The sequence below is a fragment of the Mustela erminea genome, chromosome 3 (genome assembly GCF_009829155.1).
Source record: "Mustela erminea isolate mMusErm1 chromosome 3, mMusErm1.Pri, whole genome shotgun sequence".
Classification (NCBI taxonomy): Eukaryota; Metazoa; Chordata; class Mammalia; order Carnivora; family Mustelidae; genus Mustela; species Mustela erminea.
In genome coordinates, this window is record NC_045616.1 from 74,481,161 (window position 1) to 74,502,510 (window position 21,350).

Genomic DNA, 21,350 nt, shown 5'->3' on the forward strand with positions numbered 1-21,350 from the left:
TACTCACCAGGTAACCTATTGTTTCTTACCTGTGCCAACTTAATTTCTATTGCAAATTAATACACTGAAATTCTGGCAACTATTTCAAACTTGCATGTCTTTTAGTCATTCTGATATCTTTTAGAGCCAGATCACCTTAGACACGGACAAAAGCGAGTTTTGAGCTTTCAGCTCTGATCTTAGAACAAGGTCAAGTAAACAAGTTACTGTGAGGTATTATCCTACATTACCCCATTCTTTTGTTTCACTACAGCATCACCATCTCCACCTCCATTTCCTACTGGTTTCTAGAATTTCTTCTTCCTTTTTCATGGAAAAAGTAAGTGAGGTCTATCATTACAGCTTTCTTCTACTGTCAGTAAACCTATTGCTGAGTCATGTATTTTGTCAATACTTAGCAAGACATCTATTTCCTTTTTGAAGTGGAAAACTTTATTTTGTTTCCTACTGTTTTTTCAGTATGAAAGGAGAAGCAATATTTAAAAATATTTGCTACATGTGATTTCTAATGGAATAAAGTTGTCATTAGGAAAAGTCCATCGCATTAATTTTGTGACATGTTAATTCAACTTGTACCACACTGATGAAAATGGCTGTACTATATTGGCAACCTACAGTAAAATGTGTATTTCTAGGATAGCAGGACGGGCAATGCTACCTTCAAAATATGTTCACTTTTACAAAGTCTTTTATGTTGGCTGTCAGAAGTTCAATGTCATGGAAACCATGTAATGTATTGACATGGCACTGGGATTTCCACTTTTGTCAACAAAAGCCTATCCAATAATGAATCAGGCTCTGTGTTAGGTGCCTGTGACAAACAAATGAATGAGACACAATCTTTGTGCCATACAGCTCACAATATTTTCTCACAATTTTTCTGACAATAGTCAGAAAAATGGATGAACTAAACAAAGAATGATAACACTAAACTTAAATGGCTATACAGCTGCAAAAGGCAGTATAGTTATACCTAGAAAGGAGTAATTAACTCTAGGAGATAAAAAGTTGAGAAAACAGTTGAGGAAAACATCAAAGAATTTTAAGGGGAAATAAGCACAAGTAGAAGTGTGCCACCTGGTAAGAGAGGGAAAAGACAGCAAACCTGAGAGATAGCATGAAGATCCTTGGAGAGGAGAGTGGGTATATCAAGTGTAAGGAGAAAAGTAGAAAACTCAGTTGGGCATATATCAGGAGGCCTTGTATGGTCTGCCAATCAGTGAAACTTTCTTTTGGCTAGGCTTTCCCAAGAAGTGTGTTTAAAAATTTATTCCTTTAAGCCTTCAAAGAGGCCAGGAGAAAAAATGTGGGGGTCACAGGGTAAGTGTGTGTTTGATTTTATAACAAACAGCCAGTTTTGGAATGTGGTTGTATTATTTTCACAATAACCAGCACTGTATGAAAGGGATGGTTGCTCTAGTTAGAACTAGTGTTAACCTTTTGAATTTCAGCTCTTTTCATGGGTGTGCAGTGTAGTGGCATCTCAGTGTGGTTTCCCTGATGACTAGAGATGGTGAGTATCTTTTCATATGCTTAGTAATAATTCTCCTATCTTATGAAGTGACTGTTTAAGACTTTTATCCAATTTTTATTAGCTTTGTCTTTTTTTCTTTTAGGTCATTGAGTTGATGGGTTCTTTATATAGTCTGGAGTCCTTTGTCAAATACATGGATTGTGACTTATTTTCTCCTAGTGTATTGCTTTCCTAATGTTCTCTTTGAATAAGCTTAGTTTTAAATTTTGATTAAGTTTAATCATCAATGCCTCTCCCTTCTGGATCATGCTTTCTATGTCCTGCCTCCCTCAAAGTTGTGAAGATATTCCACTACGTATCTTCCAGAAGCTTTATGAGTTTTAGTTTTTCTGTTTAGTCTGTGCTCCTTCTTACACTAACATTGGTACATGATGTTAGGTAGGGATCAAGGCTTATTTTTTTTCCACATGGATATTAAGTTCTTCTAGCATCATTTGTTGAAAAAACTTTCCATTTGTAATTGTGTTCCTTTGGTGCTGCTGTCAAAAGCCAATTGGATGTATAGTGTCTATTTCTGGATGCTCTATTCTTTTCCATTCACTTATTTATTTATCTCTATGACACTTCCACACTGTCTTGATTACTATAGTAATAACTACAGAGTAAATCTTAATATCAGACAATATAAGTCCTCTAATTTTTTTCTCCTTTTGCATGATCGCTTTCAGCTACTTTAGGGCTTTGCATTTTCAAATACATTTTAGAATTCATATACATCTTGATTTCTACAAGTCTAATGGGATTTTTATTGGATTTGTATTTGACTGACTCTCTACTTCAGTGGTTCACAAAGTATAGACCAGTAGCATCAACATCACCCTAGGAACTTGTTATAAATGAAAATATTCAAATAAATAAATAAAAATCTTAAAAAAAAAAAAAAAGAAAATATTCAGGCCTTACCCTAGACCTAGTGGGTCAAAAACTCTAGGGCTGGGACCCTGCAATCTGTGTTTTAACAAGGCTTCCTGGTGATTCTGATGCACAATAAAGTTTAAGACTTGCTGCTGCAGATCAATTTGGAAGAATTAACATCTCAGCAATATTAAATATTCCTACCCACGAACAGACATTTCTCTCCATTAATTTAGGTCTTCTTCAATTTCTCTCACTAGCATTCTGTAGTTTTAAGTGTACATGTCTTGCATACATTTTGCTTAATTTATATCAGGGTATTTTATGTTCTGGTGCTACTGTAAATGGCATTTTAAGCATTATTGGCTAGCTTTTAACCATAATGTAAAGGTGAAAGGGACAAAAGTATCTTCAGGGTGGGAGTTCACTAAGAGACTTGGAAAAAAGTAGAGAGCTCAACTGATTGGTAACATCTTGAAAACTAACTAGTTTTAACAGGCATGCAAGATTACAATGTTGTTTTCAATGAACTGCTACAGGCTTTAAACAAAGCAACTGTGATGACCACTAAAAGAGGGACAACCAGATGTGCTCTCACATAGTCTTGTTAAACATTTTCTACAATCCTGACAAAAAGATCAAAATATGGGTATCCGGCCTATGGCTGCAGCTGTGAAATTCAAAGAGACAGAGTAACATGTTGAACCACATGAAGAACATAAGATAAACAAAATCTAAACTGTGGCAAGCTCTATAGGTGAAATGGACTGGGTTTTTCAACAGACAAACTTAGCAAAAATTAAAAGGGATGGAGGAGAACCACACAGATTGACATGAGATTTAAATCAAATATGAAGTTTTTACAAAATGGACAACTCTAAATTATCATGTACATCTGAGTGGTTGAATTAGTTAAAACTGAGAAAATGATCATTGTAAAAGTCAAGTTCAGGGTTTCTTTTGGGGGAGGTTGTACTGATACATATGATTCTGGAGCAGCTGACAGAGTTCTGTTTTTGACCTGTGTGGAATTCACCTTATAATAACCCATTAAGCTATACATTTAATTCTTGTGGTTCTCTGTATACTTGTCTTATTTTACATTAAGTAGGTTTTACTCTCTTAATACAACATGTAGAATCTGAAATTTGACAGTTTACAAGTTTTAGTGGTAGAGCACTGTTTGGTGATGATAAGAACTAAGGTGTGGCTATCAAAGTGGCTATTCACTTGAGGTAGGGATATTAGTGTGGATGAAGTAAAAAAAAAAAAAAAAAACAAAAAACCAAACAACTGAATGGCTAAGACCTGGGAAGGCACTGAAGGAGAACTCTGTAAGTTTGGTTCTCATCTCCACTATCAGTATGGGGAGTGGCCTAGACGTTGGCAGAGACAAAAATTATAAACAGGGACAGGAAAATATACTTAGATTGCAAAGTTACTACTCTCCTTTGGGCCCACAAAATGAAACAATACTTTTTCAAGTGACTAGGGAAAGAAGGGCAGTTGAACCCACTTTGTTTCTGTGGGTTGTGGTAAAATGAGCACGAAGAGCCTCAGTACCTTTTAGACACAAACAAATTTCAGTTGAGGCTTTCTGTCAGAGAAAGGTCCTAAGAAAATATGAAAGGTAAAGGATAATCTGCTAAAAAAGAAACAGAAATTCCTGAAACACAATGGAAAAGATCAGGAGGGAGGGGTGTGTGTGTGTGTGTGTGTGTTGGGGCAGTACAGAAGAGCATAAGAAGGGTGAGATTGATAGGACGTTAATCACTTTGTATACCAATGTTTCCACGGAAGAAGCCTTTTAAAGTTCTAAGGATGGAAGAATCATCTTTAGTTCTGAGAACAGGAGTTCTTATTATGGTCAAGAGAAGGGGACTCTGGAGGGCTTCTCAATGCTGCCTACTACTATAAACCACTGGGGATAATTCTGAATCTTGGATCACAATGACTTTTCTTCCTTTTTATTCCAAGTTTCACTGATATTAGAAAGAATGTCTGACAAGAGTAGGGCAGGGTCAAAGTGGAAGCAACATTCAAAACTAGAAATGGGCTTAGAGACCATTCAGACCCTGGCCTAACAAACATTAATGGGGTCAGTATAGGAGAAATGAAGCATAAGTATGTCAATTTAGGAGTCATCATGAATTCTGCCCTGGAGTACACAACAAGTGGGACCAGAGTGTTGGAGCCCATTTCTGTTGTCATCCGGGTTGTAGCAGTGATGGCAGACGGGGAGAGAAAACAGGAGGGACGGCATAAATAGAAGAAACGGAATAGGCAGTACACTAATGAATTTGGAAATTTTCCTCTTTTGAAATACATTACTTCTTATTACATAACTTTAGAACACTTTATGCTATTGTTTTAAAATGAAAATTGGGACACCTGGGTGGCTCAGTTGGTTAAGCAGCTGCCTTCCGCTCAGGTCATGATCCCAGCGTCCTGGGATCGAGTCCCACATCGGGCTCCTTGCTCAGCAGGGAGCCTGCTTCTCCCTCTGCCTCTCTGCCTGCCATTCTGTCTGCCTGTGCTCACTCTCTTTCCCTCTCTCTGATAAATAAATAAAATATTAAAAGAAAAATGAAAATTATGAAATGTTTTAAAAATATATACACCACAGCATTGCTATACTTTATATTCTGTAAACTACCAAAACTATGTTTCTGAAGTTTAAAATAAAAATTCAACTATTAATTACTGAGTGTTTTATATTACATGCTAATTGTATATTTTAAAATTTCTTCAGATAGAGTTAAATGTATATAAGATTACAAAATTTTACAGTTGCTATAAAGTTAAGGGCAAAATGGACAGGACCATGAGATTCAGTGTTTCTCAGACTTTTCACCAAACACCCACATCAAAACAAAGCTCCCAGGAACTAGGCAAAATGTCCTAAGGCAAACTGCTCCTAAGTCTAAACTTTCGAAAATGTATTTTTGTTTTGTACTGCATTTTTCTTATTTCATTTAAAAATTAATATGAATTTCATGTTATATTCCATAACTTGTGCATTTATTTTATTAAAAAGACATTTTAAATTGTTTTCTCTGGAGTAAAATTAACCCTCTGGAAGATGCATATATTTATCTGAGGCTCTATGTAAACTCCTAATTGAGAAACACAGCGTTATTAAAACAAGCTATTTGAATATTTTCATTATGTATTCTTACCTCCATAGTAGGTGGAGTCTTTCTTGTTTTTCTAATCCAAGCTAGAAAGAAAAATGATACTTAAATGTAAGTTTTTGATAATTTACACAAGCATTTTATTCATTCATGCATGAAACAAATATTTATTAGCACCTGTTACATGTTGTTTTAGGCACTGGGTATACAAGAAGGAACTAAACGTGAATTTCCTCCTCTCCTGCAGCACTTACACTAGTGAAGGGGAACAGAAAACAAATACACAAACATATGATGTCAGGTTGTGATTTGTATCATAAAAAAATACAACAGCATAGGGAGTTTATTAAAGAGGGGACAGTCCATATCTAAAATCAGACCTCATAATTGTCTGAATTCAACTGAGTGCCTGATGCCTTATAGCAACAGGAAAAAACTGGGGCAGGTGCCTCTAGGGAAGTGTATGAGAATCACATGGAAGACATATAGTACATCATTTAGGAGCAGAATCAGATCTTCTGGGTTCAAATCCCAGTTCATCACTTACTAGCTGTGTCACTTGGGGGAAGCTGTTTAATTTTCTAAAAAACAGATTCCTATCTGTAAAATATAAATTACAAAAGTATCTACATTTTAGAGTTTGTTGTGAATGTTAAATGATATCTATAGATTCTTAGCTTAGTCTGGCATACAGGAAGCATTAAGTCTAAGTTAATACTATCATTATCACTATTAGCCCATAAACCTATATATTTTTTTTTACAACAGACTCAAAAACATTGAGATTAATAATATCTGCTTGGCCTATGGGGATAGATAGAAAACTATGATAAAGTATACTTTAGAAATTTGGTCTTTAAAAAGTAGAAAACTGCTTGATCACTTTAGTTGATTTAGTTTTCATCACAAAACTGTAAGGTATCCTTATTTAATAGAAAAATTAAATAACTTTCTCAAATTTACACGTTAGGTAGTAATGGTGGCATCTGAGTCCAGATTTGACCCTGTCTCTAGCTCCAAAAGCTACCCATGATCGACTAAGCAGCCTCACCAATTTCAGTAAGAAATAAGCAAGAACACACAACTCGGAAGAGGAATAGGGCATAACCTTAATTACATGCCAGAAAGTAAGAATTACCAACCCTGTTTTACAGATTGGGAAACTGAGGTTCAGAAAGATTGAGCAATCTGCCTAAACTCACATAATTAGTGAGTAACAGCCTGGGAATCAACCCCCTCAGGCTCTAAAACCTGAGCTCTGCCTGCTAACTAGCTCCCTTCTCTTCCCACCAGCTCCACCAGCCTGCCTTCTGTCATCCAAGTCATAGCACCAGGAACTGTCCTCATGACAAGCCCAGTACTGAATGGCTATTGGGGTACAGAGAACAACATTTAACTGCAGGCCTTGCGCTGATTCCATAAATGTATTTTTAATACAGTCCCAGCATTTTAACCTTCTGCCCTCTAGCTTCTAAGTTTTCACCCGTTGTTCTCTGCATTCTCTTTCTCCTTATCTTCTATTCCTATTTGGTCCCTCTCTAGCCACAACTTATACAGATTTTATGTTCCTTGTTAGGTTTGTAAGGTTGTCAGGGGCAAGATGCATGCATGGGAGATTTATGTTTCTACCACTTAAATGTCTCCAAACAGCAGGTACTTAATACAGCTGTTAATGAATATATCCACTATAAAATACTTCCACTATATGACTATTTGTTGTAATGGAACTTTTGCCTGTGTTAGAAAATCCAGCTCAGCAATAGTAAAACTCCTCTGTGCAATCATGGAAATTAGTGCTTTATGGAATTTTCAACTGCCTCTTTATGGTCAAGTTAAGTTACTTAACTTTATTTATAGACATTTATTTTTCTAGGACAGAGGCTTCTTTTGAAATAATTCAATATGAGCCATATACCTCTAAAAGGTTTTAAGCGGTTTTAAGTAGTAAATCTTTAGTTTTAAAGTAAATTAGAAAGTTAATTCAGAAAAATCAACTGCTAGGGCAGGGTCAGCAAACTATATAGCCCGTAAGCTAAATGGAACCCAAGGTTTATTTTTACATTTTTAATTGGTTGAAAAAAATATTAAATGAAGAACAATATTTCACGACACATGAAAATTATATATAATTCAAATTTCAGTGTCACTAAGTAAGGTTTTATTGGAACACAGCCACACTTATTTGTTTACATATTATGTATAGCTGCTTTTGTACTACACCAACAGAGTTGAGTAGTTGTAACAAAAATAGTAGAACCCACAGAGCCCAAAACATTTATCACCTGGCCTTTTAAAGAAGTTTGCCTGCCTCTGTACTAGGGCTACCAATAAGTAAGGCCTTGTAGCAAGAACTATCTGTCTTGATTCAAAAATACTTTCATATTATCTAAAACAAAAATCATTATTATTTTTAAAATAACAATCATTACTAAATATTACACTTTTTACTAATGAATACCATGTACTTGAGAGTCTGTGACCACCTATTATTGGCATGAGATCACACTAAAAAAATAAAGGCACACAGCATACTTACTATTACCATGAGAAAAACAACTTACAACAACAATCGGTCTTATGGATGAGTCTATAAAGCTGCACTTTCAGATTTTTGGTAAAGTCAGAAAAATACTTCAATAGAATCTCAATAATTTTTAAAAATCCCAGTGTAAATTAATAGATTGAGTAACACTGGTATGTACTTTCTAAAGTTTACTGGTTTTGTATAAGTTTATAAAATTCATGCATGGAAGAATGCAATATAACTCAAATAATGTATTAAGAACTGCCTAGAATAGTCCCCTCATGGGACACACTATTCTCTCAGGAAAGATACAGGACTTCCTTAGCTCTGTTTTAAATGGCTCAAGGAAAAAGATCTTTGTTTTATCTAGATAAATAAATGCAATTGCTGAGATAAATTTGTATAATTCTACAATAACCAGATACTTGTAATGTTCTTGAGATGATGGTTGATGCCAATTTACTGCTATGTATCCAATAAAGGGTACAGCTGGAAATATTCAATGTGATCACTCATTTATATAATATTCCCTAACTTTCCCAATCACTATATGTAACAAAGGAAATACCCTGCTGAAGGTTGGCAAAGGTTAGGAAGAGGAAGGAATAAAAATAAGCATTAATATCAAATCATTATATTTCTTTTTTTTAATCCTCATAACAATCTGGAATTGAACCTCTATCCAATTATAAACTATATAATGATTTTGCCATTGCTAATTATATCTGTATGGTGGATTCTGTATCAGTCTTCATTATAATGTAACCATTGTTTGAGTAGAATTTAGCAAGATAACTGGACAGTTTATGCCTTAAGATCTTAGCATTCTTTCATCAATGTTCATTTGCATTCTCATCAGTATGCATGAGATTTTCAATGAACTTTAATACTCTTATTGGAACATAACACACTATAATAAGCGTAAAAGTGAGCATGCAAATTAAAGTTCCCATTAATCACTAAAAGAGACTGGAAGAAGCAAGCAGGAAAATACTTCATGAAGCATACAGTCTTCAAATTTCCATAAGCACTGAAAATGGCTAACACATTCTGAGAAGCAGTACCCACTGGGGTTAAGGTAAATGAGACATTTATCACTAGAGTCAGTAAGGTGACCATTCAGAACTAAAATTATGGAAAGCTTGTCAACAGTCTGCATCCAAAAGATTACATTAGAAATACGTGTTGTTTACTTCACTGAAGGAAAAGACAACACTATACTAAAGCCTCATCTTAAAAAAATGATATCTGCCAGTTCTGGGTGTGTACACATTATAAAAAAACTATAAAAATAAGAATCCATATTTTTTAACTGTGAAAATTCTTCAAATCACAGAAAATGAGTCACTTTCTGATTACTGACCCTTGGGCATATCTTAAGGATATTATTAGATTTAGTTGGCACATTTAAGTTAAATATTTTGTAGTGCTCATGATGATTACTGTTCTTTTTTCTTAATCCACTTTATTGAGATATAATTTATAAAGAATGCAGTGAAACCATTTTAAGTGTGCAACAATTCTGAAAAATGTATACAACCTTTTTTTTTTTTAAAGATTTTATTTATTTATTTGACAGAGAGAGCGATCACAAGCAGGCAGAGAGTCAGGCAGAGAGAAAGGGGGAAGCAGGCTCCCTGCTGAGCAGAGAGCCCAATGTGGGGCTCGATCCCAGGACCCTGAGATCATGACCTGAGCCAAAGGCAGCGGCTTAAACCACTGAGCTACCCAGGCGCTCCCTGTATACAACCGTCTAACCAGCACAACAATCAGTATACAGAACACTTCCATCATTCCCATAAGTTGTCTAATGTCTAACCACATGCAAACACCCACCCTAATCCATTCACAGGCTCTAATTATTTATTGCTGCACTTTCTGTCACTGTTGATTAGTACTGCCTTATCTACAATTTCATATAGATGGTTTACAGTATGTACTGATTTGCATCTTATTTTACTCAACCTAATATTGTCAAAGTTCATCCATGTAACTGTGTCTGGAGAACAGTGTTTTAAGGTAGGCTCCTTAGCCCCCATCTCTGTTATTTTTAAAATAAATGCCCTGTGACTTACTTCTAACTGTGATAACAGGGCAAAGGTGATGGGATGTCTATGAGTGCATGATTATGTTAGGTAGGGTTACAGCATCTATTTTGCTGGAGCCTCTCCCTTCCTGGTTGTAAGGGAAAAACTGGCCATGTTGGAGGATCCTATGTGGCAAGAAACTGCCAGTGACTTCTAGGAGCTTAGGGTGGCCTCTGGCCAGCATCAGGGGAAAAATTGAAGCTCACAGTCCTACAACTGCAAAGAAATGAATGCCATAAATAACCGCACACATAGGAAGTGGATCCTTCCACACTCACACCTCCAGATGAGAAAGCAGCCCTGTCTGACATGTTGATTGAAGCCTTGTGAGATCTTAGGTAGAGAATCTATCTAGGCTGTGCCTGGATTTGTAACCACAGAAACCAGGAGATGGTAAATATCCAGAGTTTTAAACTAAGTGTATGGTAATAATTATATGAAGCACTAAAAAACAAATACAATGAGCATAGCAGCAGTTCATTCTTTTTATTGCTGTGTAGTATTCCACTGTATAGAAAAATGACAGTGTATTTACCACTCACTTTTTGTTGGGTGTCTCTGCAGCTTTCAATTTTGTACTTTTATGACTAAAGCTGCTATGAAAATTTTGGGTACAAGTGTTTGGGGAGACCTATGTTTTTATATCTCGAGGTTAATACCCAACAGAACTTCTGGATTATAAAATATGTGTATGTTCAAATCTATAAAGATTAAATAAACTGTTTTCCAAAGTAGTTGTACCATTTATACTTCAGCCAAACTATATATGAAAGTTTCAGGTACTTTACACCCTCTTTAACACTTGTATCATCATTCTTTTAAATTCTAAGTAGTCAGTGTTACGTGTTGGTGAGAATGTAAACTGATACAGCCAGTCTGGAAAACAGTATGGAGGTACCTCAAAAAGTAAAAAAAAAATAGAACTACCATATGATCCAGTAATACCTCTACTTGGTATATCTATCCAATGGAAATGAAATCACTATCTTAACACTGTATCTGTGCTCCCATGTTCTCTGCAGCATTACTGACCATAGCCAAGTTATGGAAATAATGTAAGAGTCCATTCAAGATAAATGAATAATGAAATTGTGGTGTGTGTGCATATGTATGTATATATGTGTGTGTGTGTATATATATATGCATAAATACACACACATATAAAATATACATATACATATATATTTACAATAGAATATTATTCAACCTTAAAAAGAAGAAAATCCTGCTATTTGTAATAATATCAGATAAACCTAGAAGATATGGTAAATGAAATATACTAGACACAGAAAGAAAAATACTACGTGATCTCATTTTTATGTGGAATGTAAAAAAGTTGAATTCATAGAAGCACAAAGTAGAATAGTAGTTACCAGGGATGGGAGGTGGGGGACATGCTGAGCGAGAAGCCCCACACCATCCAACCTTGAGATCATGACCTAAGTTGAAATCAAGAGCTGGACACTTAATGGACTGAGCCACCCAGGTGACCCAACACTTAGGTTTTAATTTAGTAAAATATGTGCCAGATCTGTAAACTAAGAACTACAGATGAAAAAAATTAAGGATAGACCTAAGGAAATGAAGAAAAGATGCTGTGTTCATAGAAAAACTCAATACATTCCCAATGAAAACTGATCTAATAATTCAGTACATTCCTAATGAAAATCCTGGAAAGATTTTTGGTAGTAATTGATAAGATGATACTAAAAATCATATATAATGACAAAGGGGCCAAACTAATTAAAACAGTTTTGAAAAAGAGATTGGAGGATTCAGATTACCCATCTCAAGCCTTACTACAAAGTCTCAGTAATCAAGACAGTGTGGCATTGGGAAAAGGACAGATCCATGGAGAGAAGTGAGAATACATAGCCCATATCTATATAGCCAAATGATGCTTAACAGAAGTGCCAAGAGTGTGAGAAAAGGATGGTCACTTCATAAACAGTGCTGGGAGAGTAGTTAAAAACATAAAGACAGAAAGTATAATGATGGTTGCCAGGGCCAGGGAAGGGTAAGGAAGAATAGAGAATTATTGTTTAATGGTAGAGAGTTTGTTTTACAAGATGAAAAGAGTTAAGGGGATAGATGGTAGTGATAAAGTCAATGTATTTAATACCACTGAACTGTGCACTGAAATATGGTTAAGATTGTAAATTTTATGCTATGTGTATTTTAACACAATAAAAAAATAGTACTGGAAAATACTGGATATCCATACAAATGAAATTGATATCTACACCATACCAAAAATAGATTCAAAATGGATCAAAGATATAAATCTAAAACCCCAAACTATAAAATTTCTAGATGAAATCACAGGAGAAAATATTCATGACCTTGGGTTAAACAAAAATTTCTTACAACACCAAAATCATGATGTATCAAAGGAAAAAATGATAAATTGGACTTTGTTAAAATTATAAATGTGTGCTCTCCAAGAGACACTGTTAAAAGAATAGAAAGAAGGCTGGGGCAAAAATGTGCAAATCATAGACATAGTAAAGGAATTGTATTGAACATAAATAAGGAACTCTTAAAAATAAACAAGTTGGAAAAAAATGAACCAAATAATAAATTTCTGGGCAAAAGGTAAGAATAGATACTAGAGTAAAGAGGATATACAAATGTCAAACAAGGTCATGCAAAGATGATCAGCATCACTAGGCACCAGAGAAATAAAAATTAAAACCACAATGAGACACTACAACACACCTATTACATGGATCAATCTAGTGATAGCAACAACACCAAAAGCTAGTGAAGATGAGGGGCAACTATAACTTTCCATTCTTGGTTAATGGGAAAGCTATTAACAAGCTTAATAGCCATGTTAAAAAACAGTTTAGCAGTTTAAGTTGAATCTCTTCTTGCCACCTGACCTAGAATGCCACTTCAAGTAGCTACCTGAAAGAAGTGAATATTTATGTTGATATATTTATACCTGAATAGAAATATGAATTTATATAGTGGCTCCAGTTATAAATGCTATAAACTGTAAACAACCCAAATGTCCTGCAGCTGGTGAATGGACAAGCTGGTATATCAATATGATAAAACTCTACTCAGCAATAAAAAAGGAATAAACTGCTGATTCATGCAAACACATAGATGAATTTCAAATGCATTAGATGAATTGAAAGAAAGCTGCCTTCTGCTTCTAGGCAACATGGAGCAACAGGGACAAATTACATGAAGCAATAATTTTCAAGACTAGTGGACATCAAGTAATGAAATATAGTGATCCCTTCAGAATATTAAAAAACAAACAAGAAAACAATGCCTTGCTTATTGCTTTGCGAGTTTCAGGCTGTGGCACTGGAAGGGGATCCTGCTAAAATTCACCACATTATCTGTGTTATGGAGATGGAGCTGGGAGTCTAGAGAGACCAAGGTAACTAAAATTCACAGGACAGACTATCATACATGACACAGCTACATGGAGAGAAAACTGTGGAGATTGGCAGGACGCTATTATCAAGTATTTAGCAGAGCACTCATGACTTCATGTGAATAAGAAACTCTTAAGACCAGGAAAAGAACCACCAGAAACGATCAGAGGACCAGTCCTCACATTTTACACAGGGTTATGAGTAATGTTAATTTCCACCACCCAGAGTAGAAAACCTCACAACTGACGGGGCAGAGGAGAGCGCTCAGCAATGACTTACATCAGCAGAGCAGAATTATTAGTTCTAGATTAAACTCTGTTTCAGTCTGAACTAATGAATCTTAAAAGCAATCCCTGAAAGGATCAAACTGTTTCCAAGTAACTTTACTGTGTCTCAGAACAAAGCTCAACAATATAGATAGGAATATATAAATATCCAGTATCCAACTGGAAAAAATTTTAAATGTCTGACATCCAATCAGAAATTGCGAAGCCAACAAAGAAGCTGGAAAATACTTCCCATATTGAGGAGGAAAAAAAATCAACTAACCAAAACCAACTAAAAACAGACACAGATGGTAGAATTAGCAGATAAGAACATTAAAACAGTTATAACTGTACTCCATATGTTCAAAAAACTAGAGAACAGATTGAACAGGTTAGGTAGAGACATGGAAGATATAAAACAGACTCATTAAACTTGTTCAGATGAAAGCTACAATGTCTGAAATGAGGTATACCTTGGATGGACTGGTAGGAATTTGACACTATAAGAGAAAACATTAGTGAACTTGAAGATACAGCAAGAGAAACCATACAGAATGAAACTCAAAGAAAATAAACCTCCACAAATAAACAGAGTTTGTGAACTATGAGACAACTTCAAATAGCCTAAAATTGCAAATGGAGTCCCCAAAGGGAAGGACAGAAATGGACTCAAAGAAAAGTATCTGAAGAAATAATGGGCAAAATATTTCTAAAATTGACTTGAAACTACAAACCCATAGGTCTAAGAAGTTCATGAAACTTCAAGCACAAGAGACTATATAATGGTACATCATGATTGAATTTCTGAAAACCAGTTAAAAAAGGAAAAACTTTAAAACAGCCACAAGAAAAAAAATATACATTACATACAAAAGGATAAATTATGATAATAGATTCTCGAGAGAAACCATATAACTTTAAACTATGAAAAGAAAAAAAAAACTATCCAAAAAAAAAAAAATAAGGAAAAGAAGAAAAAGAAAAGAAGAAAAAACCCCTAGCAACATTCAATATTATAGACAGAAGAATATTTTTATATTTCAGACAGGGGTACCTGGGTGGCTCAGTCAGTTAAGCATCTGACTCTTGATTGTAGCTCAGGTCAGGATCTCAGAATTGTGGAAATTGAGGCCTCTTTTGGCTCCACCTGGGCATGGAGACTGCTTAAGATTCTCTCTCCCTCTCCTTCTGCCACCCCACCAAATATATATATATATATGTTTCAGACATATCAAAGCTGAAAGAATTTAATTCTAGCAGACTCACATTTAAAGAAAAGTTAAAGGAACCATTAGACCCTAAGGAAAATGATCACAGATAGAAATATGGATCTACAAAAAGGAATGAAAAGCATTAGAAATGGTAACAATATAAATAAATATGTCATATTTTTGTTATTGCTTATATCTCTGTAAATCCTAGCTCAGTATTTAAATAACAATAACAGTGCAGTGTGCAGTTTGTAACAAGTAGAACTAAAATATATTACAATAACAGAAATATTGGAAGGAAGAAATGGCAGTGCACCTTTGTAAGGTTCTTATATCTATCTGAAGCGGAAACATCACATAAAGATTTTGGTATGTTGAAGATGCAGTCAGTAATACCAAAAATAGCCACTCAGTAGAGATACAGCTTTTAAATGACAATAGGAAATAAAACTGAATCATAAACAATCCTGAATACTAATGTATTAGTTTACTAAGGCTGCCATAACAAAGGTAAGTACCAAACATTCAGTGGCTTAAATAATAGAAGGTTATTTTTTTTCACAATTCTGGAAGGTGGAAGTCTAATATCAAGGTGTTGGCAAGGTCCACTTTTTCTAAGGTTTCTCACCTCAGCTTGTAGATGGCTGTCTTTCCCCGGTGTCTTCACAAGTTCTTCCCTCTGTATATGTCTATGTCCTAATCTCCTCTTCTTATAAGGACACCTGTCATATTCGATTAAGACCCATCCTAATAACCTTAGTTTACTTTGATTACCTCTTTAAAGACTCTATCTCCAAATACAGTCTGAGGTGCTGGGGTTAAGACTTCAAGATAGAGGAGCGCCTGGGTGGGTCAGTGGGTTGAGCCTCTGCCTTCCGCTCAGGTCATAATCTCAGGGTCCTGGGATCGAGCCCCACATTCGGTTCTCTGCTCAGCGGGAAGCCTGCTTCCCTTCCTTGTTCTGCCTGCCTCTCTGCCTACTTGTGATCTCTGTCTGTCAAATAAATAAATAAAATCTTAAAAAAAAAAAATAAAAAAAAAAAGACTTCAACATAGATTTTGGGGGAACACAATTCAGCCATAAAAACTAATAATGAGAGAGAGGACATCACTTCAGATTCTAAAGATAATAAAATGATAATAAGGAAATACTATGGTCCATGTTATGAAAAAAAAAAAAAAAAAAAAAGGAAACTTACATGAAAAGGACAGACTCTTTGAAAGAAACATGCTACCAAAGGTCACTCAAGAAGATATAGATAACCTGATTGTCCTAAATCTAATAAATTTAATTTGTAGTTGAAAACTCCAGGTCCAGATGGCTTCAGTAGTAAAGTCTATCAGATATTTTCTAAAAATAATTTTAACTCTACATAAAGTTTTACAAGATATTGAAGAAAGAATATATCCAAGCTCATTTCATGAGATCAACTTACACTGACCCAAAACCCAAGCAAAGACATTACAAGAAAATGTATTGCATGGAGCACTGGATGTGGTGTATAAAGAATGAATCTTGGAACATGGAAAGAATAAAATAAAATTAAATTAAATTAAAAAAAAGAAAAAGAAGTTACTAACCAATATACCTCAATAAAAATATTAAACAAAATTTTAAATAAACCAATCAATGATGTATAAAAAGAGTAATACATCAGGAACAATGCAAGAATGTCCATTCACATCTCTTCTGATCAATAGTATACTGGAAGTTCTAGTCAGTGGAAACAGATAAGATTAAAAAAAAAATTAAAGGCATCCAGGTTGAAAAGAAGAAAATGCCTTTATTCATTGACTATATGATCTTCTAAGTAACTAAGTTTAAAAAAAAAAATTTTAGGGGCGCCTGGGTGGCTCAGTGGGTTAAGGCCTCTGCCTTCAGCTCAGGTCATGATCCCAGGGTCCTGGGATCAAGTCTCACATCTGGCTCTCTGCTCTGTGGGAAGCCTGCTTCCTCCTCTCTCTCTGCCTGCCTCTCTGCCTACTTGTGATCTCTGTCTGTCAAGTAAATAAATAAAATCTTTAAAAAAAAATTTTTTTTTTTAATCTGCTGAAGTTGACAAAAAAGCTACTATAATTAATAACTTAACAAAGTCATAGCTTACAAGATAATATACAAATACCTATGGCACATTTATGATAGTAACAATCAAAAATTAACACTGGAAAAAACTATCATATACAATAGCATCAAAAAGATGAAATACTTAAGAATAATTCTGACAAAAGATGTGCAAATCTGTATGATGAAAACTACAAACTTTAATAAAAGAAATTAAGAAGGCCTAAATTAAATTAAGAGAAATATAATGTCCAGGGGTCAGAAGATACTTATTGTTAAGATGTCAGTTCTTGTAAAGGGATATATATGTTCAACAAAATCCCACCAAAAATCCCAGGAGGCATTTTTGTAAAAATTAACAAGATCATTCTAAAATCTATTTAAAAATGATGGATTTTATGTGCTCATTACATATTTACTGAGTACTTAGTATGTGACAGGCGCAAGGCAAAGAACTGGTAAGGAAAAGGGAAATTTATTACAAGGATATAGGGTGGTACTAGCACTCAAATGCAGATATGCATTTGAACTTCATTTAGAAAGAAATGGAATAGAGAACTGGAAACTGCCTGGAAACCTACAAAGTATTCCATCTCACTATATTCTTTTTGCAGACTGTTTACATTTTTCTCTTAGTAGACTGGCTTTTTCTGCAATAAAACTTACTTGATTGAGGATAACTACCCACAATTATATGTTATGGTTCTAGCTATACTGAAAGACTGATTGCTACTGTTTTATCTCACTTCGAACTCTTACCTTAATTCCAAAGTCCTGATAGGGATCAAGTGTCCATCCTTGTCTTAACAGAGGGTCAGTTACCAGGGTCATTTAAAGTTGAGCAAATATTCCAGATGGTGACAGCAAATATTATGCACAATTTGTATAGGAGTAAACTAAGATTGGGGTGCCTGGGTGGCTCAGTGGGTTCAAGCCTCTGCCTTCATCTCAGGTCATGATCCCAGGGTCCTGGGATCAAGCCTCACATCTGGCTCTCTGCTCTGTGGAAAGCCTGCTTCCTCCTCTCTGCCTGCCTCTCTGCCTACTTGTGATCTCTGTCTGCCCAATAAATAAATAAAATCTTTAAAAAAAAAAAAAGAGTAAACTAAGATTGAGAAGTATGAATTTATTTTCCCAAGTTCATGGGGTGTGAGTGCCAGAAATGATATTTAAACTCTGGAGGCATGCAAGTGCAAAGTCAGGACCTGACAGTAAGTGCCTCCTTCAGTCCCTATTGTAGGAGCTTCACTCCCCCCCCCAGTACCAGTACCAGCTCTGCTAATGTTTACAAGTTCCTTTCACTGAACATGTGTTTCTGTACTATAGTGTGACACCTTCATAACTTTCAAAGAAATGCAGTATTAAAAAATTTTCATAGATTCAGTTTACCAACATTTTTGTAAGAAGAATAATTATCTAATTTTGTATAAACAATTTGCCTCCAGAAGATACAACTAAAAACACAAACTTACCCTCCCATTCTGTTGGGATATCTCCAACTTCATAGTCTACTTCTCTTTTATTTGCTGCTTCTACAATTCTTTTCTCTCGAATAGTTTGTCCTATAAGACAAAAGTGATTATTTTATTTTTAAATAAACTCATGATACAGCAGTTACCACAATAATATTTTCTCTTTGGATATTGCACACCTCCACGTATGGTCAAAGAATTATCAGGAGAAAGAATAGATTCCATTAGAATTAGGTACATTAGAAAAAGCAAATTCTAAACTTAATACAGAAATTTTAAATTTCCTGCCATAGTATACAATATTAATTTTGGTAGAAAAAAACTAGATGCTGTGTTAAAGAAAAAAAAGGACTAACCAATTAATCTTCAGCCACTAATGGCCAAAATTAAACAACAACAACAACAAAAGCCCCATTTTAGTAATCAATGGTGTTCAAGTCCTTCAAATTCTGCGAGTATGTATGTGTATTAGAGGTTCAAGTGGCTGCTGCTACTGCCCAAGGGAATTGCTATTCATGACCTCTACTAAGTATGCAATGAATCACAAGATCCTGTTGCCACATTACATGAGCAAACCCAAGGGAACCAAATCATAGGTTGGGTTCTACGACCCATCTGAGTAACTAACTCTCACTGGATCTAAAGGAAGAGGGCAAAAGCTAGTGAGTTACGGATTTCATACTTCAGGTTTGAAATCAACACTGGTGCAGGATGGTAGCAATGTAGAAACATGAGAGCAGAGGTAGAAGTAAAGAAAAAGATGTAGATGGGTTGGGGATGGGATGAGAATGCAATAGGCTTAATTTTCTCAATAATAAAAATTTGATTAGCATGTATTTTAAGTTTATATCAAAGATATAAAACTATGTGGTATTTTCTTCTGTTTCCACAAAGTCTCAATTATGTCCTTCAAAGCAGCTTTGTCAAAATGGTGGTTTCAAAACGTGTTCCTTTGTCATTGAGCCCGTGTGCCTAGGGAAATCAGGTAAGCTTCCTACTTCCCAAAAGTTAGCAAGATGCCTGCCTGTTCAGGGAATGCAAGATGAAACAAGGAAGACAGTGGTGAGTAACTATGAGAGGAGGAGCATGGTTTAACCATGATCACACCAGTCATGGACAGAAAATTGGGCCTTACAAAATACTACTCTTCCTACTCCTGGACCAACCTTACACCATGCTAAATAGACTGAGTGACATAATTAAACAAAATGATCTTGTTGCAAATCTCTCTCCCACACCAACTGAAATTCTAGCAACTAGCAACTTCAGTTGCCAACCACGGAAATTCCTGGGGGTGACTATGCAAGAGAAAGGAAGCCAAAAAAGGTAGCCTAAGAAGAGTGAGTGACTGGTGTTATTTTCTTTGCCTTAGTAATAATAAGTGTAAGGTTGAGATTTCATGTGCAAGCCATCAATGGGTAATACCTCTGAAGTATGAGGTTAAGGAAATTCTGCATTTCATTGTAGACTCACTGAATCAAGCTGATTTAATCCTAACACAGAGATTCCCCAAGTTTTAAAAAGAGGAGTTACCTTTTACTTACCTTATCTTAAATAAATTTATAGTAGGTCAAGGTATTAGTAATGAAGCCCCGAAGTTGTAGGGATGAGTCAGGATAAAAGGAGCCTATAACAATGACAGCTGCATTATTCTCATAGTAGAGGCTCAAAATAGGTATGTGTGTCTTTACTAAATGCCACTTAGATCCACATATATAGACTCATCATCGTAACAAAAGTTACCATAAAATTAGCATATACTAAACTACTTCTACATGAAAATTTTACAAATGTTTGGATGAATTAAAATATCTGTGCTTTCATATAGTTCTTATCTAAATACCAAGATATATGTTCTTTTAGCAATAACAAGTACAGAAATGAAAACTATCTTCTAAAACACAAAATCCTAACAAATGGGTTCTGAAAGTAGGTGTGTGCTCTAAGCTTTTAAATGCACATCAAAAAATTGAGCATGGAGGAAGATGATAGAAAGATCTATCAGTCCCAGGAGCACCACTAAAAGCATATATGTTACAGCTATATTTAAATGTCTGTGACACAAAAATTAACATCTTATTCCTACCCTTAGGTTTATAAACTTAAATTAAGGTCTCCCAAGATTTTTAAAAATCAAAAATCATACCTCTTTGTGTATAAATGAAAAGACAGAGTAAAACATGAGTTAGTTTAACTAATTCGTTGACAATTGCTGAAAAAATCTTGTTTACAAATAGACGACATCAAAGATGTATAAAAAGTGTATATGTACGGAATAAGGCCACTGGTTTACCAAATAAATTTTTTTATGATCAGATATAAGTTCCTGCCCCCCAAATAAATTGTTCTAAAACTACTCCATTCTTTGTAATAAGTCCTACTTATATAATTTTTAAGAACTGGAAATGAAATCTATTACTCCCACTGAGTAAGAAATTATGCACAAACTGATCACTTATTCACACTAATATGTTTTCATACAATTGTTGCAAAGATGATCCTACTTATCAAAATAGAGCATTTTTAAGTACCTGATCAGGTGTCAAAAATTTGGGGTCTAATTTATATTTAAACATTGTTTTGATAACAAAAACATTAATCTAAGATACATATAGGCTTAACAAGTCTTTTTTTTTTTTTTTAAAGATTTTATTTATTTATTTGACAGAGAGAGATCACAAGTAGGCAGAGAGGCAGGCAGAGAGAGAGGAGGAAGCAGGCTCCCCGCCGAGCAGAGAGCCCGATGCAGGACTTGATCCCAGGACTCTGAGATCACGACCCGAGCCGAAGGCAGCGGCCCAACCAAGTCT

The 21,350-nt window shown here is 35.1% G+C and overlaps 1 protein-coding gene across 1 annotated transcript in view; it reads right to left on the reverse strand.

Moving 5' to 3' along the window:
• NDUFAF2 (NADH:ubiquinone oxidoreductase complex assembly factor 2) overlaps positions 1-21,350 on the reverse strand; it is a 159,964-nt gene that overhangs the window by 33,495 nt on the left and 105,119 nt on the right. The window contains exons 2-3 of the mRNA XM_032336169.1: positions 18,541-18,630; positions 5,569-5,609 (exon numbers count right to left, since the gene is read on the reverse strand). Of these exons, the coding sequence (XP_032192060.1) occupies positions 5,569-5,609; positions 18,541-18,630 (131 nt within the window). The remainder of the gene's footprint in view (positions 1-5,568; positions 5,610-18,540; positions 18,631-21,350) is intronic.